Below are 24,226 nucleotides of genomic sequence, written 5' to 3' on the forward strand. Positions count from 1 at the left end.
ATTTGAAATTTGATTTTGCATGTCACTATAAATGCATTGCATTATATAAGCCTTGCCTGTTCCATATTCAATGCAAAACTTGTTTGGGTCCCTATTAAAAGGTTCATTTGTTCAACCTTGGCCCAGGGCTTTGTTCGGTTTTAAAACTTTGGCCCACTCTGTATTTGAGTTTCACACCCCTGCTGTAGGAGGACAAACATGACACAAACCTCCCTAATTGCTATAAAGCACACTGTTTATATTAAAAATGCTTCACTGATTCCAGTATTTGGCGAGCGCCGTTTTGCCCTACTAATTTTGCCATTCCTTGAACTCACCGTGGTTTGTTTACATCAGGAGTCACCAACGCGGTGCCCGCGGGCACCAGGTCGGCCGTAAGGACCAGATGAGTCGCCTGCTGGCCTGTTCTAAAAATAGCTCAAATAGCAGCACTTACCAGTGAGCTGCCTCTATATTTTACATTTTATTTATTTACTAGCAAGCTGGTCTCGCTTTGCTCGACATTTTTAATTCTAAGAGAGACAAAACTCAAATAGATAACACACATTTTCACAACCATTTAACATAATTGCAGTATCTGAAACTTGGATTAACAGTGAAAACGTGTCAGATTTTGAACTGGATGGTTATGAATTTATTAATATAAATAGACAAAACAAGGGGGGTGGAGGGGTGGCAATCTATCTATGTATGTGGATAGCACCTTGAGATTCAAACGTCTGGATGATATGACAACTGTGGTTGATAACCTAATTGAATGTCTAACGGTTGAAATTTGTATGGAAAAAAGTAGAACTGTCATTATTAGTTGTGTATACAGATCACCAGGTGCAAGCATTGCACATTTTACAGATTGGATGGAATGCCTGTTTTCAAAGAAGAGTAATGTTAATAAAGCTGTCTTCATTTGTGGAGACTTTATTATCGACCTTTTAAATCCCAGTAAAAATAACGATATAGTTAATTTCATTGACACAATGTACAGTATAAGTTTATATCCCAAAATCACCAGACCTAGTCGAATTTCATCCCACTCTGCCACTCTAATCGACAACATATTTACCAACGATATTGAAAATAAGACCGTAAGTGGGCTATTGATCAAAGATATCACTGACCACCTCCCAGTTTTTCTGATATTTGATGGTAACTACAGGACAAAAAAATTAGAAAAGCCAACCCAATACAGAAGAACGAGATCAGAGGAATCCATTAGTTCATTTAAACATGATTTACTGGAGCAGAATTGGGATGTAATTTATGAAGATGGTGATGTTAATAGTGCTTACAATATATTTTTGAGAATATTTAGGTCATTATATGATAAAAAATTGCCCAATAAAAGAATGCATCAGCAAAAGAAAGCATACTAATTGTCCTTGGATCACAAAGGGATTGCAAAATGCTTGCAAAAAAGAAAAACACTCTTTACAGGGAATTTATAAGATTGAAAACAAAAGAAGCAGAAAATAAATATAAAAAATATAAAAACAAGTTAATTAATATTATGAGGTCAAATAAGAGGGATTATTATAAGAAATTACTAGATGATAATAAAAATAATATCAAAGGAATATGGAATTTATTAAACAGTATTATAAGAAACAGTACCTCTTCAAATAACTATCCAACGTATTTCATGAATGATGGTAAAGAAAATGATAACATTGAAGATGTAGCTAAGGCCTTCAATAAATTCTTTGTAAGTATTGGACCCGAATTTGCAGCAAAAATCCCAGATCCACGGACAACTGGTAAAAATATGGAGGGATTGTTGGAGTTAAATCTCAATTCTATGTTTTTAAATGGAGTGGGTGAAGAAGAAGTGTTGGATATTGTAAACAAATGTAAGAACAAAATGTCCACGGACTGCAATGACATTAGTATGGCATTGGTGAAAAATGTCATTACAGGAATATCAAAACCATTAACATATATCTGTAATCTGTCATTTCAAACCGGCACATTTCCGAATGAAATGAAAATAGCTAAAGTTATACCTCTGTTTAAAACTCGGAGCAAACACCACTTCACAAACTATAGACCCGTCTCTTTACTTCCACAATTCCCTAAAATATTGGAAAAACTATTCAATAACAGGTTAGATGCATTTATAGAAAAACATAATTTACTCCCTGACTGTCAATATGGGTTTAGATCAAACAGATCTACATCAATGGCAATCATTGAAACAATAGAGGAAATCACAAATGCCATAGACAAGAAACAATATGCAATGGGAATATTTATTGATCTAAAACAAGCATTTGACAAAATTAACCATGATATATTAATCAATAAAATGGAAAAGTGTGGAATCAGGGGAGTTGTACTAGACTGGCTTAAAAGTTACTTAAATAAGAGACAACAGTTTGTGAAGTTGGGGAATTGCTGTTCATCGTGTTTGGACATTGCTTGTGGTGTCCCCCAGGGGTCAGTGTTGGGGCCAAAATTGTTCATCCTGTATATCAATGATATCTGTAAAGTGTCTACAAAATTGAAATTAGTGTTATTTGCTGATGACACTAATATTTTTTGTTCAGGGGATGATTTAAATCAATTACAGGAAGTCATTATGGAAGAAATGAGTAAACTAAAAGCTTGGTTTGACTATAATAAATTGTCATTAAACCTGACTAAGACTAAGTTAATGCTGTTTGGAAAGAGGACACGTGAAACAAGGGTACAGATACAAATAGATGGGGTGGATATTGAAAGGGTTTTTGAAATAAAATTCCTTGGAGTTACAATTGACTATCAAATTAACTGGAAACCACATATAAAACATGTACAGTCCAAGCTGTCAAGAAGCCTCTCAGTAATAAATAAAGCAAAGCAGGTTCTAGATCACAAATCACTCCACATTCTCTACTGTTCATTAGTTTTACCATATTCAACCTACTGTGTGGAAGTCCGGGCGAATAATTATAAAAGCTCATTAAACTCAATAACTATACTTCAGAAAAGAGCTGTACGCATCATCAACAAGGTTGGATATCTGGACCATACTCATTCACTATTTTTACAGTCAAAAATATTGAAATTTAATTATATTATTTTGTATCAAACTGCACAAATAATGTATAAAGCCAAAATAAATAAACTCCCAGGAAGCATTCAAAAATTGTTCAGCACACGAGAGGGGGATTATAATTTAAGGGGAAATTTTAATTTCAAACGACCATCAAAAGTTTTTTTTATTTCAATCTGTGGAGTGAAACTATGGAATGGTTTGAATGTGGAGTTAAAGCAATGTCCAAACATAAACCAGTTTAAAAAGAAGTTTAGGTACATGGTATTCCAGAGGTACAGACATGAAGAAGGGCTTTGATATTGGGTTTCTTGTGTTACAAAAGAGTTAGGGGCTGCCCATTGAGGCACTGGTACTGCTGTTTTTTTGTTTTTTTTTCATGATACTATTTCCATGAGCACTTGTGGTAACGGTGTGGCTATGTATGTATGTATATATTTATCATTTATTTATATACAAGTTCGTTAAGTTTGTACATAGAGTGAACAAGGAAGTTCGAGCTCAGAGTAATTTATGATTTAAAGAAAAGGGGTGGGATTAAATAAGTGTATACTTCTTCTCACCCCTTTTCAAATATGTAAAAAAAAAAAAAAAGTCGAATGCACATTTGTTTTTTTTATTCTCCATTGTTTTCATTTTGTTATAATAGCAGTTAAGGCTATAGCACTGTATTGGATCATGCTTGCTCTTGTTTGTTTTGTTTTTTTGCATATTTGAAATAAAAATATATCAATCAATAAAAAAAATATATCAATTTGAAAATCCAAGAAAATGTTTTAAAGACTTGGTCTTCACTTATTTAATTAAATTCATTTATTTTTTTACTTCGCTTCGTATAACTTTCAGAAAGACAATTTTAGAGGAAAAATACAATCTTAAAAATGATTTTAGGGATTTTTAAACACATATACCTTTTTACCTTTTAAATTCCATCCTCTTCCTTCCTGACAATTTAAATCAATGTTGAAGTAAATTTATTTTTTTTATTGTAAAGAATGATAATTAAATTTCAATTTAATTCTTCATCTTATCTTATGTTTTTTTCGACAAAGAATATTTGTGAAATGTTTCTTCAAACTTATGATTAAAATTCAAAAAAATTATTCTGGAAAATCTAGAAAATCTGTAGAATCAAATTTAAATCTTATTTCAAAGTCTTTTGAATTTCTTTTAAAATTTTTGTTCTGGAAAATCTAGAAGAAAAAATGATTTGTCTTTGTATATATGTAATATAGCTTGGTCCAATTTGTTATATATTCTAACAAAGTGCAGATTGGATTTCAACCTATTTGAAACATGACATCAAAATTCTAAAATTCATCTTAATCAGGAAAAAATACTAATGATGTTACAATTTTTTTTTTTTTTTTCAAAAAGATTTGAATGAACTATTTTTATTAATAATAACATAGAGTTAAAGGTAAATTGAGTAAATTGGCTATTTCTGGCAATTTATTTAAGTGTGTATCAAACTGGTAACCCTTCGCATTAATCAGTTCCCAAGAAGTAGCTCTTGGTTTCAAAAAGGTTAGTGACCCCTGGTTTACATGTACAACTTTCTCCGACTTTCTAGGACGTGTTTTATGCCACTTCTTTTTCTCTCACATTTTGTCCACCAAACTTATAACGTTGTGCATGAATGCACAAAGGTGAGTTTTGTTGATGTTATTGACTTGTGTGGAGTGTTAGTCAGACATATTTGGTCACTGCATGACTGCAAGCTAATCGATGCTAACATGCTATTCAGGCTAGCTGTAGAATAGAATAGAATAGAATAGAAAATAGTTTTATTGTCATTATTGCAATGAAGAGGTTCAAAGAACAACAAAATTGGAGCAGATCCCCTAAGGTGCATATACAATATGGTAATATAAATAGTAAAAAAAAGTTAGAGATGTATCTATGTATATGTATATATATCCACACAGATGCATATATGCATGCATATGAATATATATACACACATACATATAACATTATTGCACATTGTATTCCGAAAAAATAGAAAAAAAATGTAAACATTACACATGAGGACATGATGGACATATTGTGCTCACTCAGTGCCTGTTTAATGCTACTATGGCTCTTGGGTAAAAGCTGTTTTTTAGTCTATTGGTGCTCGCTTTTAGCACCCTGTAGCGTCTGCCTGAGGGTAGTAGTTCCAGGTGGCTGTGCCCAGGGTGGAACGGGTCTTTCAGGATGCTCTGTGCTTTCCTGAGACAGCGGGAGGGGGCATACGATGATCTTCTGGGCGGTCTTTATGACTCTCTGGAGCGCCGTTCTGTCTGCGGCCGTGCAGCTGCTGAACCACACACGGATGCAGTAGGTCAGGATGCTCTCAATGGAGCACCGGTAGAAGGACACCAGCAGTTCCTGTGAGAGGTGGTTGTTCCTGAGTATTCTCAGGAAGTGCAGTCTCTGGTATGCCTTCTTGATGGTAGCCGTGGTGTTGGTGCTCCAGGATAGGTCGTCGGCCAGGTGGACTCCCAGGAAGCGGACGTTAGAGACCCTCTCCACACAGTCACCACTGATGATCAGGGGCAGGATGTCCGTTTTTTTCCTCCTGAAGTCTATGACCAGCTCCTTGGTCTTGGAGGTGTTCAGGGCCAGGTTGTTGACTTTGCACCAATCCGACAGCTTCTCCACCTCATCCCGATATGCAGCCTCGTCTCCCTCCGAGATGAGCCCCACTACGGTGGTGTCATCCGCAAATTTGATGATGGAGTTGCTGGAGTGGGCAGGTGTGCAGTCGTATGTGTAGATGGAGTAGAGAAGGGGGCTCAGCACGCAGCCTTGTGGAGAGCCGGTGCTGAGGTACAGGCTCGATGACATGTGGCGACCCAACTGCACCCTCTGGGGGCGGTTGGATAAGAAGTCCTTAATCCACATGCAGATGGAGTTCGATAGACCCAGGTCTGAGAGTTTGGACACCAGTCTATCAAGTATAACGGTGTTAAATGCCGAACTATAATCAGAGGTATGTAGTAACGCACTACATTTACTCCGTTACATTTCCTTGAGTAACTTTTGGGATTAATTGTACTTCTACGAGTAGTTTTTATGCAACATACTTTTACTTGAGTATATTTATAGAGAAGAAACGCTACTTTTACTCCGTTCCATTTATCTACATTCAGCTCGCTACTCGCTGCTTTTTTTATCGATCTATTAATGTTTGTTTTGGTTAATGACAGAGCTTCAAAGTAGGATGTACGCATGCCTGCGTTTCACCAATCACATGCAGTCACTGGTGACGTTGGACCAATCAAACAGAGCCAGGCGGTCACATGACCCGACTTAAACAAGTTGAAAAACGTATTGGAGTGTTACCATTTAGTGGTCAATTGTACGAATATGTACTGTACTGTGCAATCTACTAATAAAAGTTTCAATCAATCAATCAAAAGTGTAAAGGAAAAAAAGACACGTTTAATTTCAATCGTAGTTCCCGTCAAAAGCCTAAAGACTGATCGCACAGTTCCTGTCTTCACAATAAAAGTGCCGCTCCATCGCGCCTGCGCTAAGAAAATAAGAGTCTCCGAAAGCCAGCGCAAACAAGCTAGCAAACTACGGAGTTTGCCGCCAATGTATTTCTTGTAAAGAGTATAAAAACGAATATGGAAGCTGGACAAATAAGATGCCAAAAACCAACGACTTTCATGTGGTATTAGACAGAAAAGAGGAACTTTTTTTCTCCTCCATTTGAAAACGTGGACGTCTGATTCCAATCAATGCAAGTCATCAGAATCAGGTAATACACCAACTTATATTCTTGTCTTCATGAAAGATGGGAATCTATGTGTTAAACATGGATGTATATTCATTAAAACACCTTCAACATGTGAACAAAAACGGCAAAATAAATAAATATAAATGATATACTGTATATATATATATATATATATATATATATATATATATATATTTACATATATATATGATTTGTGTGTGTATGTATGCTATGTGTGTGTATAAATGATATGTGTGTGTATGTATATATGAGGTAGATCACCTCGACTTTTGTCATTTACTAAGTAATTGATAAACGTTGAAAAACTTATTGGGGTGTTACCATTTAGTGGTCAATTGTACGGAATATGTACTGTACTGCACAATCTACTAATACAAGTTTTAATCAATCAATCAATCAATCAATCAATCAATCAAATCAATGAAAGCCTACTGAGGCTATGGTGTTGTTAAGTTATTGTGGCTCAATGTGCCATTTTTTTATTTTATTTTAATGTACTATTATTTAATATATATTATTGTTTTAGTTGCTTAAGAGATATTCTTGGCTCTGAATTTGCTCATTGCTATTTTTATGTTTTTGTGCATTATTTGTTGCCGTAATCAGGTTACTCATCAGTTACTCAGTACTTGAGTAGTTTTTTCACAACATACTTTTTACTCAAGTAAATATTTGGGTGACTACTCCTTACTTTTACTTAAGTAATAAATCTCTAAAGTAACTGTACTCTTACTTGAGTACAATTTCTGGCTACTCTACCCACCTCTGACTATAATCCACAAAAAGCAGCCGCACGTAGCTCCCCCCCGTCCCCGTATGTACATATTGCATCATTATGCCTCATTTGTAGCTATATTTGAGCTCATTTAGTTTCCTTTAAGTCCTCTTAATTCAATTTATATATCATGACGCACTATCTGTATGTAATACTGTATGTCTTTTACATTTTTGCGGCTCCAGACAGATTTGTTTTTTTATTTTTGGTCCAATATGGCTCTTTCAACATTTTGGGTTGCCGACCCCTGAACTATACGATCACACCCAAATGTTGTTTGTAAAATGAAACTGTGTGTTGCGATCTGCTGCTCAGATCTTCACATGTTTGTTATTTCCATTTTTGTTTCATTCTCAGTCTGACCCGTTTATTTCCTGTTTTGCCCATCACTCTGGTTACTCATTAGTTCACCTGCTACACTCGTACCGCACACCTGCTTCAGCTAATCACCCTCCTTTATAAGCCAGCCTTTTCTGTTCAGTCTTCCTCGGATCCTAATTTGCCCACGCGCAACAGTGACGACTCTCGACCTTCATCTTCGTATGTATATTCTCGCTAGCTTTTACGCTAAGCCATTTGTTTATTCCAGCTCACATGCTGAGGAATTGTTTTTCTGTTTTTGGTTTGCCTTCTCTTTACAGCAGTGTTTTTGTTCCTAGCCTTTTATTATTTAATAAATCCATTTATAACTTACCTTGTTGTGTTCATCGCTTCGACGCATCCCCGGAAGAACCAATCCGGCATTACAATGCCACACAAGCGTCACAGTAGGATCCGAGCATCAAAATGTTTTTCCGCGTCGAAACCACGGGAGGAACCCTTCGACTTGGGTTTGTGGTTGGAGCTCGTGGCTTGGGAGCAGGAAAGACTTGACTGTGGGCCTGAAGTCCCCTCCGAAGCCGTTCGCGCTGCCCCGAAGAGGCGGGGGGTCCAGTGGAGAGGTCCCCCGCACGGCAGTAATGTTCCAGCACCACTTATTCCTCCCCATGGACACAGCAAGTTTCACCCCGTCCAGGATTCACCCGTCATTACCGGTAATCCTGCTTGTTTTTTTTCAAATCATTCCTTAAGCTGCCATGACACTTTTTCTGACACAAGCGATGACGTCAATTGGGGAACGCCCACCGGTGACGCAACACCGGCCTCTGTTGATGACATTTTTTCAGAAGATTTTTATATTGTGGACAGTAATTCTCATTCCCAACCTTTTTTGAATATCAATAACATTCATGACAAGATACAGAATTATCAGGATATTTTTTCTTATTATTCTAGTCAACCTCAGTCACCTAGTTTTTCTCCTACACCTCCTTTAAAACCTCATTCTCCGGCCAAGTCCAAGGTGTTTCCTCCCTTTTCTAAAGGAAATTCTGGACAAATTAAAGGGGAGGAGTCGGCCCGCCTCCAAGCCTCCCACCACCCTCCCTTAAGGTCAGTCCCTGACCATAGGGAACGGGTCTGGGATCCCCGTCTGGAGGAAGGGGCTATGACCTATAGCTGTGCTACGGAGGTAGCACAGATACTACCCTCTAAACCACAGCCACCATGTAGACCTCCTCCACCTGTTTTTCCCCCGGCCAAATCTCAACGGCCTTGTAGACCTCCTCCACCTGTTTTTCCCCCGGCCAAGTCTCAACGGCCTTGTAGACCTCCTCCACCGGTGTTCGGACTCGCGAGGTCATTACCTCCAGCACGTCCTCCACCACCGGTGTTCTGCACTGCTCCCAGTCTGGTTCTCACACCAGCACATGACTCTCGCCTGGTTTTCAAGCCAGAATTAGACTCTCGCCTGGTTTTCACACCAGAAAATGTTTCTAGCCTGGTTCTCAAGCCAGCACTAGACTCCCACCTGGTTCTCACACCAGCCTCCGACCCAGAACTGGTTCTCATACCAGTTACAGACTTTAGCCTGGAGCCCACTCCAGTACCAGCTCCAGAGCTGGAGCCTACTCCAGTACCAGCTCCACGCCGCCAAGCGCCGGTACCAGCTCCACGCCGCCAAGCGCCGGTACCAGCTCCGCGCCGCCAAGCACCGCCGACGACGGGGCTGGAGCCCACACCAGCGTGGACGACGGGGCTGGAGCCCACACCAGCGTCGACGACGGGGCTGGAGCCCACACCAGCGTCGACGACGGGGCTGGAACCTTCACCTGTGTCGACAGGGCTGGAGCCCACTCCAGTGCCAGCTCCTCGACAAGCGCCGGTACCAGCTCCACGCCGCCAAGCACTGCCGACGAAGAAGCTGGAGCCCACACCGGCGCCGACGATGAGGCTGGAGCTCACACCAGTCACGACTCCTGCGGCTCCCAGGCCGCCTCCGACGACTCCTGCGGCTCCCAGGCCGCCTCCGACGACTCCTGCGGCTCCCAGGCCGCCTCCGACGACTCCTGCGGCTCCCAGGCCGCCTCCGACGACTCCTGCGGCTCCCAGGCCGCCTCCGACGACTCCTGCGGCTCCCAGGCCGCCTCCGACGACTCCTGCGGCTGCAGCACCCGCATCATCCTCGCCAGCTGCACTCGGGCCTGCTTTGGCTGCAGTCCCCGCACCCTCGTCTGCTGCTTCCAAGCCTGCTGGGATTTCGGTGCTGAGGCGTCGTCCACCACGTCGACCACGGGCGTGGCCTCTGCGAGGTCATCCTCCTCGCCAGACACTCCCTCCTCCATGTCGGCCACGGATGTGGCCGTGCCCGGGTCGTCCGCCTCGCCGGGCACCTCATCCTGCGAGGCGGCCACTAATGTGGCCTTTTCGAGGTCGCCCGCCAAAACTTGTTCGGCAGCAGCGTTCCACCCGCCGCCGCCACATGATGTGTCCTCGGTGGATTCGGGGACATGCGATCTGGCGACCCTCCACCGTGGCCTCCCTCCGCCCTCCCTTCGTTTGTGGACTTTCTGGTTTTGGGGAGGGGGTTCAAGTTTTTGTTTGTGTTTTTGAGACATCTGGTATCTGTCTTTTGTTGGGGGGGAATACTGTTGCGATCTGCTGCTCAGATCTTCACATGTTTGTTATTTCCATTTTTGTTTCATTCTCAGTCTGACCCGTTTATTTCCTGTTTTGCCCATCACTCTGGTTACTCATTAGTTCACCTGCTACACTCGTACCGCACACCTGCTTCAGCTAATCACCCTCCTTTATAAGCCAGCCTTTTCTGTTCAGTCTTCCTCGGATCCTAATTTGCCCACGCGCAACAGTGACGACTCTCGACCTTCATCTTCGTATGTATATTCTCGCTAGCTTTTACGCTAAGCCATTTGTTTATTCCAGCTCACATGCTGAGGAATTGTTTTTCTGTTTTTGGTTTGCCTTCTCTTTACAGCAGTGTTTTTGTTCCTAGCCTTTTATTATTTAATAAATCCATTTATAACTTACCTTGTTGTGTTCATCGCTTCGACGCATCCCCGGAAGAACCAATCCGGCATTACAATGCCACACAAGCGTCACACTGTGTTTTATTATGTCAAACATCAGAACTGTAAAGCCTTCCAAGTGAGAATCCCGTGACCCAAGTGCACTCACAGTCTCACAATTTGCACTGTTTTGCAGGACACTGTAGTAAAAGAAATTCATAACCCCCCTGGTGCCAGTGATATGTTGAAGCAACTGCAGTGTGGAGCTGCATTTTGCCACATACACTTGTGGACCGTCACATAGAGGCAAAAAAACCCAAACAGAAGGTCAGTCATTGGAAGAATAACCTGCGCTAAAGCGGAGAGATCGATGCTGAAGTCCATCAGACATCCCATTAAGCGTTATGCAAGTCACTATTGAAGGTGTACTGGGTCAAAGTATGTTATGCAATAAAAGATTGGTGTCCAAAGTGCGGCCCCCACATTCTAAATATACTAGTACAAAATTAAACATTAAAATGAGGAATAAAAGAGTGAAGAGCTGAGATGGAAAAAGTTGCAATGTTGACTCTAAAAACACAAAGGCTGAGGTTTCTTGCTCTATGACTCATTGCAAAAAAAAAATAATAATTCAAATCAATTTTCTTATGAGTCATCGACCAATTGAAGGCTTCAATTACTTCGCATCAAAACATTTACTTTCAAATATTTTTTGTGGGGAAATTTATTTTCAGTATTTGCCGTATAAAAACCAAATGTTTATTATTTTTTCGACAAAAAGGGCTTGAAACACACAAAAAAAACATTACAAAAAATCATAAATACAATTTGAAATTGATCAAGAGTTTTAAGCATTGAAATAAAAAAGAATTAAAAATTCCATACATGACTTATTTTTACCTCTTTTTTTGAGTGGGTCTTTTTGGGTCAGGAGACTTTTAGAGCAATTTTATTTTGAAACTGTCAGTGTTTCAAAAAATCCTAATAAATCAAAATCCATCCATCCATCCATTTTCTACCGCTTATTCCCTTTTGGGGTCGCGGGGGGCGCTGGCGCCTATCTCAGCTACAATCGGGCGGAAGGCGGGGTACACCCTGGACAAGTCGCCATCTCATCGCAGGGCCAACACAGATAGACAGACAACATTCACACTCACATTCACACACTATCAATGTTGTTAAAAATCATTGACTTGTTTAGGGGCCCTAATACTACATAGCAAATATCCTACAAGTAAATTTTGTCATATTTTCTAATAAAATCACTTCACTTACACACACACACACACACACACACACACACACACACACACACACACACAAAACTATTGTCCATCCATCCATCCATTTTCTACCGCTTATTCCCTTTCGGAGTCACGGGGGGCGCTGGCGCCTATCTCAGCTACAATCGGGCGGAAGGCGGGGTACACCCTGGACAAGTCGCCACCTCATCGCAGGGCCAACACAGATAGACAGACAACATTCACACTCACATTCACACACTAGGGCCAATTTAGTGTTGCCAATCAACCTATCCCCAGGTGCATGTCTTTGGAAGTGGGAGGAAGCCGGAGTACCCGGAGGGAACCCACGCATTCACGGGGAGAACATGCAAACTTATTGTCAATAACAAAAATAAAACAAGGCATGGAGGGTTTGAGGACAAAACATTTTCCACATTTGAGGCATCCAAAGATGTTTGCTAATGTAGCCTGTTCTGTGATATACTTTAAAGCAGGGGTCACCAACGCGGTGCCCGCGGGGACCAGGTCGCCCGTAAGGACCAGATGAGTCGCCCGCTGGCCTGTTCTAAAAATAGCTCAAATAGCAGCACTTACCAGTGAACTGCCTCTATTTTTTAAATTGTATTTATTTACTAGCAAGCTGGTCTCGCTTTGCTCGACATTTTTAATTCTAAGAGGGACAAAACTCAAATAGAATTTGAAAATCCAGGAAAATATTTCAAAGACTAGGTCTTTACTTGTTTAAATGAAATCATTTAGTTTTTTACTTTGCTTCTTATAACTTTCAGAAAGACAATGTGAGAGAAAAAATACAACCTTAAAAATGATTTTAGGATTTTTAAACACATATACCTTTTTACCTTTTAAATTTCTTTCTCTTCCTTCCTGACAATTTAAATCAATGTTCAAGTATTTTTTTTTTTAGTAAAGAATATTAAATACATTTTAATTTAATTCTTCATTTTAGCTTCTGTGTTTTTTTGACATGGAATATTTGTGAAATATTTCTTCAAACTTAGTATGATTATAATTCCAAAAAATTATTATGGCAAATCTAGAAAATCTTCAGAATCAAATTTAAATCTTATTTCAAAGTCTTTTGAATTTCTTTTAAGATTTTTGTTCTGGAAAATGTAGAAGAAATAATGATTTGTCTTTGTTAGAAATATAGCTTGGTCCAATTTGTTATATATTCTAACAAAATGCAGATTGGATTTTAACCTATTTAAAAACATGTCATCAAAATTCTAAAATTAATCTTAATCAGGAAAAATTACTAATGATGTTTCATAAATTATTTTATGAATTTTTTCAAAAGGATTAGAATTAGCTTGTTTTTCTCTTCTTTTTTTCGGTTGAATTTTTAATTTTAAAGAGTCGAAATTGAAGATAAACTATGTTTCAAAATTTAATTTTAATTTTTTTTTATGTTTTCTCCTCTTTTAAACCGTTCAATTAAGTGTTTTTTTCATAATTTATTCTCTACAAAAAACCTTCTGTAAAAGGAAAAAAAAAGTATGACGGAATGACAGACAGAAATACCAATTTTTTTTATTTATAGATTTATTTATTAAGGGTAAATTGAGAAAATTGGCTATTTCTGGCAATTTATTTAAGTGTGTATCAAACTGGTAGCCCTTCACATTAATCACTACCCAAGAAGTAGCTCTTGGTTTCAAAAAGGTTTGTGACCCCTGCTTTAAAGCATACAGGCTATACTAGCAAAGATGTTTGCTAGTATAGCCTGTACTGTGGTATACTTTAATCGTCAAATGTGTGAATTGTTTTATTCCCTGCAGGAACATTCCGAGGCGTTTGCAAGGACATAGATCATTTTGCAGAGGATGCAGATTACGAGCAGGATGCTGCAGAATATTTGCTACGTGAGTACCACACCAGTGCCATAACAATTTGTGACTCATTGCGGGCGTGGTGCCAGGCGGAACTCTCCGCGGGCCAATGGAAGAATTAGTAGAGATAGCGGGCAGAATGTGAAGGACAAGCTGGACCAGGCTGATGTCCTCACCCTGCTGGACTCAGTTGACAGAAAGACCAAGTCCTGGCAAACCACTCCACAAGCAATCACTACTCAAACTAATCTCAATTACAGTATCATCTCGTGCGGAGGTATAAAAGCAGCGGTATTTTAGTCAGGTCATTTAAATATTAAAGCCTCTAGACTACTAGGTACTAGCAGCTACACAACAGCTAAGCACATATTAGCACAAAAGCTAGATATTCTTACTAGTAAGTCCGAAGCTGCAGCCATCATGGCGCTGCTTTGTAAGCCACCACACCGTGTGGGGCGGCGGTATGCCTTGTAGTCCATGGGTGCGTGCATTGTCTGTCAGCTTAGAGGTCGCTCCGTTTGGCGTTCTCGGAACAGCGTCAACATATCGAGTGTTTTTGAAAAAGAGGGGAGGGATTTTTCAGGGCGTCTTTCGCTGCTCTGGTCTCACTGGGGTGTTTACAGCACAGGGAGTTGAATTGTAGACGAGGATTGTTTTTTTGGTTAGGTGAGCAAACACATTCCAAAAGGTGGCTCTCACATAATTTCACAGAGCACAGGGCAAAGCTTATCCGAGATGTTATCCAATTTGCAATTCAATTCCGAGATCACCAAAGTCCGGGTGCTCACAGCTCGGCCCAACACATCCATCGCGATGGGAGAGGGAGGGGAAATGCGTCCGCCTTTGTTCTGAGCTTTAGACTTAGAAAATCTTTATTGTCCCCGAGGGGCAATTTGGTTTGCAGCAGTAGTCATTAAAAACGAGGTACGACAGTAAAATCGAGGTTTAACAGTAAAAACGATGTACAACAGCAAAAACGAGGTACGACAGTAAACACGAGGTTTAACAGTAAAAACGATGTACAACAGCAAAAACGAGGTACGACAGTAAAAACGAGGTTTAACAGTAAAAACGATGTACAACAGCAAAAACGAGGTACGACAGTAAAAACGAGGTACGACAGTAAACACGAGGTTTAACAGTAAAAACGAGGTACGACAGTAAACACGAGGTTTAACAGTAAAAACGAGGTACGACAGTAAACACGAGGTTTAACAGTAAAAACGAGGTAAACCAGCAAAAACGAGGTTCAACAGTAAAAATTAGGTAGTAAAAACGAGGTTCAACAGTAAAAACGAGGTAGTAAAAACGAGGTACGACAGTAAACACGGGGTTTAACAGTAAAAACGAGGTACAACAGCAAAAACGAGGTACGACAGTAAAAACGAGGTACGACAGTAAACACGAGGTTTAACAGTAAAAACGAGGTACGACAGTAAACACGAGGTTTAACAGTAAAAACGAGGTACGACAGTAAACACGAGGTTTAACAGTAAAAACGAGGTAAACCAGCAAAAACGAGGTACGACAGCAAAAACGAGGTTCAACAGTAAAAATTAGGTAGTAAAAACGAGGTTCAACAGTAAAAACGAGGTAGTAAAAACGAGGTACGACAGTAAACACGGGGTTTAAAAGTAAAAACGAGGTACAACAGCAAAAACGAGGTACGAGATTAAAAACGAGGTACGACAGTAAACATGAGGTTTAACAGTAAAAACGAGGTACAACAGCAAAAACGAGGTACGACAGTAAAAACGAGGTTCGACAGTAAAAACGAGGTAGTAAAAACGAGGTAAGACAGTAAAAACGAGGTAGTAAAAACGAGGTTCAACAGTAAAAACGAGGTTCAACAGTAAAAACAAGGTAGTAAAAACGAGGTAGTAAAAACGAGGTAGTAAAAACGAGGTACAACAGCAAAAACAAGTTACAAATACATAAAACATATACAACATACAAACCATTATGAAGGCATTGAACTAAAAACATTTGTAATCCAATAAAAATTACTCATGTGGCATCCCACTAAGGTGACTGCATAGCAGCTAAGCTTGTTTAAGAGCCAGCGTGAGACCTCCATGGTTGAAAGGTGTCTCTCCCTCCCCCTCCCAGAAACCTCCATAGTTGAAAGGTCTCTCTCCCTCCCAGAAACCTCCATGGTTGAAAGGTGTCTCTCCCTCCCAGAAACCTCCATGGTTGAAAGGTGTCTCTCCCTCCCAGAAACCTCCATGGTTGAAAGGTGTCTCTCCCTCCCCCTCCCAGAAACCTCCATAGTTGAAAGGTCTCTCTCCCTCCCAGAAACCTCCATGGTTGAAAGGTGTCTCTCCCTCCCAGAAACCTCCATGGTTGAAAGGTGTCTCTCCCTCCCAGAAACCTCCATGGTTGAAAGGTGTCTCTCCCTCCCCCTCCCAGAAACCTCCATAGTTGAAAGGTCTCTCTCCCTCCCAGAAACCTCCATGGTTGAAAGGTCTCTCTCCCTCCCAGAAACCTCCATGGTTGAAAGGTCTCTCTCCCTCCCAGAAACCTCCATGGTTGAAAGGTCTCGCTCCCTCCCAGAAACCTCCAAGGTTAAAAGGTGTCCCTCCCTCCCAGAAACCTCCATGGTTGAAAGGTGTCTCTCCCTCCCAGAAACCTCCATGCTTGAAAGGTGTCTCTCCCTCCCAGAAACCTCCATGGTTGAAAGGTGTCTCTCCCTCCCAGAAACCTCCATGGTTGAAAGGTGTCTCTCCCTCCCCCTCCCAGAAACTTCCATTGTTGAAAGGTCTCTCTCCCTCCCAGAAACCTCCATGGTTGAAAGGTGTCTCTCCCTCCCAGAAACCTCCATGGTTGAAAGGTGTCTCTCCCTCCCAGAAACCTCCATGGTTGAAAGGTGTCTATCCCTCCCCCTCCCAGAAACCTCCATAGTTGAAAGGTGTCTCTCCCTCCCAGAAACCTCCATGGTTGAAAGGTCTCTCTCCCTCCCAGAAACCTCCATGGTTTAAATGTCTCTCTCCCTCCCAGAAACCTCCATGGTTGAAAGGTCTCTCTCCCTCCCAGAAACCTCCAAGGTTAAAAGGTGTCTCTCCCTCCCAGAAACCTCCATGGTTGAAAGGTGTCTCTCCCTCCCAGAAACCTCCATGGTTGAAAGGTGTCTCTCCCTCCCAGAAACCTCCATGCTTGAAAGGTGTCTCTCCCTCCCAGAAACCTCCATGGTTGAAAGGTGTCTCTCCCTCCCAGAAACCTCCATGGTTGAAAGGTGTCTCTCCCTCCCCCTCCCAGAAACCTCCATAGTTGAAAGGTCTCTCTCCCTCCCAGAAACCTCCATGGTTGAAAGGTGTCCCTCCCTCCCAGAAACCTCCATGGTTGAAAGGTGTCTCTCCCTCCCAGAAACTTTCATAGTTGAAAGGTATCTCTCCCTCCCAGAAACCTACATGGTTAAAAGGTCTCTCTCCCTCCCAGAAACCTCCATGGTTGAAAGGTATCTCTCCCTCCCAGAAACCTCCATGGTTGAAATGTCTCTCTCCCTCCCAGAAACCTCCAAGGTTGAAAGGTGTCTCTCCCTCCCAGAAACCTCCATGGTTGAAAGGTGCCTCTCCCTCCCAGAAACCTCCATGCTTGAAAGGTGTCTCTCCCTCCCAGAAACCTCCATGCTTGAAAGGTGTCTCTCCCTCCCAGAAACCTCCATGGTTGAAAGGTGTCTCTCCCTCCCAGAAACCTCCATGGTTGAAAGGTGTCTCTCCCTCCCCCTCCCAGAAACCTCCATAGTTGAAAGGTCTCTCTCCCTCCCAGAAACCTCCATGGTTGAAAGGTCTCTCTCCCTCCCAGAAACCTCCAAGGTTGAAAGGTGCCTCTCCCTCCCAGAAACCTCCATGGTTGAAAGGTGTCTCTCCCTCCCAGAAGCCTCCATGGTTGAAAGGTGTCTCTCCCTCCCCCTCCCAGAAACCTCCATAGTTGAAAGGTCTCTCTCCCTCCCAGAAACCTCCATGGTTGAAAGGTGTCTCTCCCTCCCAGAAAACTCCATGGTTGAAAGGTGTCTCTCCCTCCCCCTCCCAGAAACCTCCATAGTTGAAAGGTGTCTCTCCCTCCCCCTCCCAGAAACCTCCATGGTTGAAAGGTGTCCCTCCCTCCCAGAAACCTCCATGGTTGAAAGGTGTCTCTCCCTCCCAGAAACCTCCATGGTTGACGGGTGTCTCTCCCTCCCAGAAACCTCCATGCTTGAAAGGTGTCTCTCCCTCCCAGAAACCTCCATGGCTGAAAGGTGTGTCTCCCTCCACCTCCCAGAAACCTCCATAGTTGAAAGGTCTCTCTCCCTCCCAGAAACCTCCATGGTTGAAAGGTCTCTCTCCCTCCCAGAAACCTCCATGGTTGAAAGGTGTCTCTCCCTCCCAGAAACCTCCATGCTTGAAAGATGTCTCTCCCTCCCAGAAACCTCCATGGTTGAAAGGTGTCTCTCCCTCCCCCTCCCAGAAACCTCCATAGTTGAAAGGTCTCTCTCCCTCCCAGAAACCTCCATGGTTGAAAGGTGTCTCTCCCTCCCAGAAACCTCCATGGTTGAAAGGTGTCTCTCCCTCCCAGAAACCTTCATAGTTGAAAGGTATCTCTCCCTCCCAGAAACCTCCAAGGTTGAAAGGTCTCTCTCCCTCCCAGAAACCTCCATGGTTGAAAGGTCTCTCTCCCTCCCAGAAACCTCCATGGTTGAAAGGTCTCTCTCCCTCCCAGAAACCTCCAAGGTTGAAAGGTGTCTCTCCCTCCCAGAAACCTCCATGGTTGAAAGGTGTCTCTCCCTCCCAGAAACCTCCATGGTTGAAAGGTGTCTCTCCCTCCCAGAAACCTCCATGCTTGAAAGGTGTCTCTCGCTCCCAGAAACCTCCATGGTTGAAAGGTGTCTCTCCCTCCCTATAAACCTCCATGTTTGAAAGGTGTCTATCCCTCCCAGAAACCTCCATAGTTGAAAGGTCTCTCTCCCTCCCAGAAACCTCCAAGGTTGAAAGGTGCCTCTCCCTCCCAGAAACCTCCATGGTTGAAAGGTGTCTCTCCCTCCCAGAAACCTCCATGGTTGAAAGGTGTCTCTCCCTCCCCCTCCCAGAAACCTCCATAGTTGAAAGGTCTCTCTCCCTCCCAGAAACCTCCATGGTTGAAAGGTGTCTCTCCCTCCCCCTCCCAGAAACCTCCATAGTTGAAAGGTGTCTCTCCCTCCCCCTCCCAGAAACCTCCATGGTTGAAAGGTGTCCCTCCCTCCCAGAAACCTCCATGGTTGAAAGGTGTCTCTCCCTCCCAGAAACCTCCATGGTTGACGGGTGTCTCTCCCTCCCAGAAACCTCCATGCTTGAAAGGTGTCTCTCCCTCCCAGAAACCTCCATGGCTGAAAGGTGTCTCTCCCTCCCCCTCCCAGAAACCTCCATAGTTGAAAGGTCTCTCTCCTTCCCAGAAACCTCCATGGTTGAAAGGTGTCTCTTCCTCCCAGAAACCTCCATGGTTGAAAGGTGTCTCTCCCTCCCCCTCCCAGAAACCTCCATAGTTGAAAGGTCTCTCTCCCTCCCAGAAACCTCCATGGTTGAAAGGTGTCTCTCCCTCCCAGAAACCTCCATGGTTGAAAGGTGTCTCTCCCTCCCAGAAACCTCCATAGTTGAAAGGTCTCTCTCCCTCCCAGAAACCTCCATGGTTGAAAGGTCTCTCTCCCTCCCAGAAACCTCCATGGTTGAAAGGTGTCTCTCCCTCCCAGAAACCTCCATGGTTGAAAGGTGTCTCTCCCTCCCAGAAACGTCCATGCTTGAAAGGTGTCTCTCCCTCCCAGAAACCTCCATGCTTGAAAGGTGTCTCTCCCTCCAAGAAACCTCCATGGTTGAAAGGTGTCTCTCCCTCCCAGAAACCTCCATAGTTGAAAGGTCTCTCTCCCTCCCAGAAACCTCCATGTTTGAAAGGTCTCTCTCCCTCCCAGAAACCTCCAAGGTTGAAAGGTGTCTCTCCCTCCCAGAAACCTCCATGGTTGAAAGGTGTCTATCCCTCCCAGAAACGTCCATGGTTGAAAGGTGTCTCTCCCTCCCAGAAACCTTCATGGTTGAAAGGTGTTTCTCCCTCCCAGAAACGTCCATGGTTGAAAGGTGTCTCTCCCTCCCAGGCGCCGTGCGAGCATCCAGCCTCTTCCCCATCCTCAGCGTGGGCTTGCTGTTCCTCGGGGGCGTGTGCGTGGCGGCCAGCGAGTTCTACAAGTCCCGCCACAACGTCATCCTGACGGCAGGCATCCTCTTCGTCTCGGCAGGTGGGCCACCTCACTCGCACCCAGACAACGGGCATCACCATGGCAACCGTTTGCTCCTCAGGTCTCAGCAACATCATCGGCATCATCGTGTACATATCGGCCAACTCGGGCGACCCCAGCCAGAGCGACAACAAGAAGAGCTACTCCTACGGCTGGTCCTTCTACTTCGGGGCGCTGTCCTTCGTGCTGGCGGAGATGGTGGGCGTCCTGGCGGTGCATGTCTTCATCGAGAAGCACCGGCAGCTGCGCACCAAAGGCCGGCCCTCCCTCATCAAGCCGGCGCTTCCCCGCAGCTCATCGCAGTACCGCAAGCGCTATTTCCATGGCCGGCCCCGCGGGTACAGCAACCGGAGCGACCACAGCACGGCCGAGTCCGCCTCCAACTCCCTCCGGGCGTCCCTGGTGCGGGAGAACTCGCTCTCCAAGGTGCTGGCCCCGCCCAGTTTGCCCACAATGTTGACGGGGAGCTCGGACTTTGTGTTGTACGCGCTGGCCTCGCCTCCGAAGGACGGTAATGTTGACATGTTGGACGGTTTAGCCGCTGACGACACCGGGAACTGTGCCGCAAGCAGGAGAACCACTCCGGTCTGAGAATTGAAAGAAGTCCAAATACTCCATGGCGACTTCAATACGACTTGTAGACCAAAAGATAAAAGAACATTTTGACATCCAGTAGAGTTTTTTTTTCCAAAATGAGAGAGAAGCAGAGTGAAGCTGCTGGTCCTCCACATGGAGGACTTGGTTCAGGCATCTGGTCAGGATGCTCCTCCAACGCCTCTAGGCTACCTCAAGTTTGATCCTTTAAAATAAATTGTTTTTTTGTAAATAAGTAGTTTTTCCCCGTTTATGTCCCTATATCAACTAGAGCTCTATCTGTTTTTTTATGGTTTATGCCCTTTTTTCGGCAGCACAGTGGAACAGGGGTTAGTGCACATGCCTCACAATATGAAGGTCTGAGTAGTCCTGGGTTCGATCCTGGGCTCGGGATCTTTCTGCGTGGAGTTTGCATGTTTTCCCCGTGACTGCGTGGGTTCCCTCCAGGTACTCTGGCTTCCTCCCACCTCCAAAGACATGCACCTGGGGATAGGCTCCTCCCACCTCCAAAGACATGCACCTGGGGATAGGCTCCTCCCACCTCCAAAGACATGCACCTGGGGATAGGCTCCTCCCACATCCAAAGACATGCACCTGGGGATAGGCTCCTCCCACCTCCAAGGACATGCACCTGGGGATAGGCCCTCCCACCTCCAAAGACATACACCTGGGGATAGGTTGATTGGCAACACTAAATGGTCCCTAGTGTGTGAATGTTGTCTGTCTAACTGTGTTGGCCCTGCGATGAGGTGGCGACTTGTCCAGGGTGTACCCCGCCTTCTGCCCAGATGCAGCTGAGATAGGCTCCAGCACCCCCCACGGCCCCAAAAGGGACAAGCTGTAGAAAATGAATGGATGGATATGCTCTTTTTGTCAGAACCGTTTTTATGGCAATAAACACAAAATGCAATATTATTCCCCCCCCCCCCCCACCCCCCCCCCCCCCCCCCCCCCCCCAAATTGGCTAAATGTAATATTTGATGTGAAGTAATTGGAGCTTTAAATAGGCCAATAATTCATAGTATTGATTTTAATTCATAATTATTTTTCAGCTACAACAGTCTTACTAAAACTCTTGAGGATCCATAAGGACCTTGTTCATAAAGGTGTTAAGAATAAGTTGTACACTTTTTTTAAGTCTCTGGATCAACTTCAGGTCTACCTGTCGTTTTCTTTTCAAAGTTTTATGTCCTTTGTCAAAACCTGGTTTTGAATGGCAAAAACACAAAATATTCTATGTAATAAAATAAAAGTGGCATATTTAATGTGAAGTAATTGGAGCCTTCAATTTAATTATTCATAACATTATTGTTTCAGCAATTTCTTTAAAGGCCCATTACAATTATTAGTAATCCAAAAGAGCCCCATTCATAAAAGTCTTAAGAATAAGTCAACCTTTTTTTTAATGCTTAATTAAATCTCTAAATAAACTTTAAATCTATCCATCCATCCATTTTCTACCGCTCATCCCATTAAAAGTTTTGATTATTTTTCAGTTTTTTTGTTTTATGCCCTTTTTTTTGTCGGATAAACTGTATTACATACACAATATACAATATTTTCCACAAAAAATATTTTAAAGTGAAATTTTTGATGTGAACTAATATACGCCTTGAATAGGTCAATAATTAAACAATAATGTTCTATACTGACTTGTCCAGGGTGTACCCCGCCTTCCGCCCGATTGTAGCTGAGATAGGCGCCAGCACCCCCCGCGACCCCGAAAGGAAATAAGCGGGTAGAAAATGGCTGGCTGGCTGTTCTATACTAATTCTTAACAACATTGATTTTGATTCATTATTGCTTTCTGAGTAATGATAGATTTAAAGATTTCATTTCACTTTTTTATGTTTTTTTAATAGTATTTGCAGAATGTGCCACAGCCCGGTAAAAGATTAGAGGCGGGCCACACTTTGGACATCCCTGTATTAACGTAGTCAGTAGTGCATGCCTGGTGCTCTCTGCAGATGAGTAAGTACAGCATGTGGTCAATCACAATATATAAAAGTTATGCTCTGTCATTCTAAAAATCAACAAGTATTTAATACTTTGCCAGTTTTGTCAGTTGACTCCCTTACTGTACATAACATTGCAACTGAGAAATATATATTTATAGTTGTTGTAGCATATAAGAAAACATCTTTATTATAATCCCAGAAGAAAGCACTTTGAGTTCATGATTACTTTATGTCAGACCGGGGCAAATGAAGGCCCGGGGGCCACATGGGGCCCATTAGGCTTTTCAAAGTGGCCCGCCGGACATTCCCAAATAATACTTTTAGATGTTTAAGATGTAAAGTGTAGCTGCCATTATGATGTGCACTCATCTTTTATAATGACCTTAGTATAGTCTTCAACTATACTAAGTCATTCAATACTTGGAATATGCAGGTTATACTAGTTACTATGTAATTAATTAGTTACTATGGTCATCTAATTAGTTACTATGGTCATCTAATTAGTTACTTTGACCAGTATGATTGTAGGTGGGGGTTTTTTTACCCTCCGCGTTCATATTTCACTATGTTGCATTTTGGTTGATTGTAATATATGTTGTCAATATTCAGTGTTTTATCATTCATAGTTAATATTGTAAATCCCATATGCTTTATTTTCAAGTACATTCTAGGTCTCATTCAGTAAGAAAAATGTCAAATTCCATTCCGTTTTTTAAGGCGCTCTGTCATAACGTTTTTAGCTTCCAATCATTATTGTGAGGTTTTGTATGAGTGTTCCTAAAAATAGATATACCAGCCCCCAGACACACCTTTTTTTTAATCTAAATCTGGCCCACCGAGTAAAAATAATTGCCTAGGGCTGCTTTATGTGCACAAATCTTTATTTTATTAATATTTTTATTCTGAATATTTAAAGAAAGACAGTTTTGGACAGCAATAAATCATAACACTAATGCTGTTGTGTTTTACGTCTCTTTATTTTCCAAACAAAAATACTTTCCACTGCTTTCCATACGGGAATTTTGCTGAAAAAAGGTTCAACCTAATCAATATGGAAAATATACTATTTGAATTCATCTTAGGGGGAAAAAAGCGTTATAAAAATATTGTCCATCCAGAGTAAGAGAAGAAACAGCGCCCTCTGCTGTGTGGCGAGAGCAGTGCGTGTTGCAAGCCCCCAGCTCTCCCGTCCAAAGGCAAAACCTAGTAACTCACTTCTAGCTGATTTTGAGAAAACAAAGAAAAACCAATCTATCTTGATGCTGTCTTACAAAGATCTACAAAGTCATCAAACGTATAGATGTTTTCTTGAGCTTTCATTTTCTTGCCGATTGAGCCATGGATTGAATCTGCTCTCATGAACGTGTACCCTTTCTCCAAATATTTTATTACAATCTCGGGTGGGCCCCAATCTGTGTTTGCACATTGGGCAAGAGCCGTGTAC

General features: G+C 42.6%; 1 protein-coding gene across 1 annotated transcript in view; it reads left to right on the forward strand.

Moving 5' to 3' along the window:
• Positions 1-20,821, forward strand: part of LOC133538578 (voltage-dependent calcium channel gamma-3 subunit-like) — a 33,320-nt gene extending 12,499 nt beyond the window's left edge. Inside the window, exons 2-4 of the mRNA XM_061880231.1 lie at positions 13,945-14,028; positions 20,090-20,230; positions 20,292-20,821. Of these exons, the coding sequence (XP_061736215.1) occupies positions 13,945-14,028; positions 20,090-20,230; positions 20,292-20,821 (755 nt within the window). The remainder of the gene's footprint in view (positions 1-13,944; positions 14,029-20,089; positions 20,231-20,291) is intronic.
• Positions 20,822-24,226: the final 3,405 nt, after the last annotated feature.

The sequence above is a fragment of the Nerophis ophidion genome, linkage group LG20 (assembly GCF_033978795.1).
Source record: "Nerophis ophidion isolate RoL-2023_Sa linkage group LG20, RoL_Noph_v1.0, whole genome shotgun sequence".
NCBI lineage: Eukaryota > Metazoa > Chordata > Actinopteri > Syngnathiformes > Syngnathidae > Nerophis > Nerophis ophidion.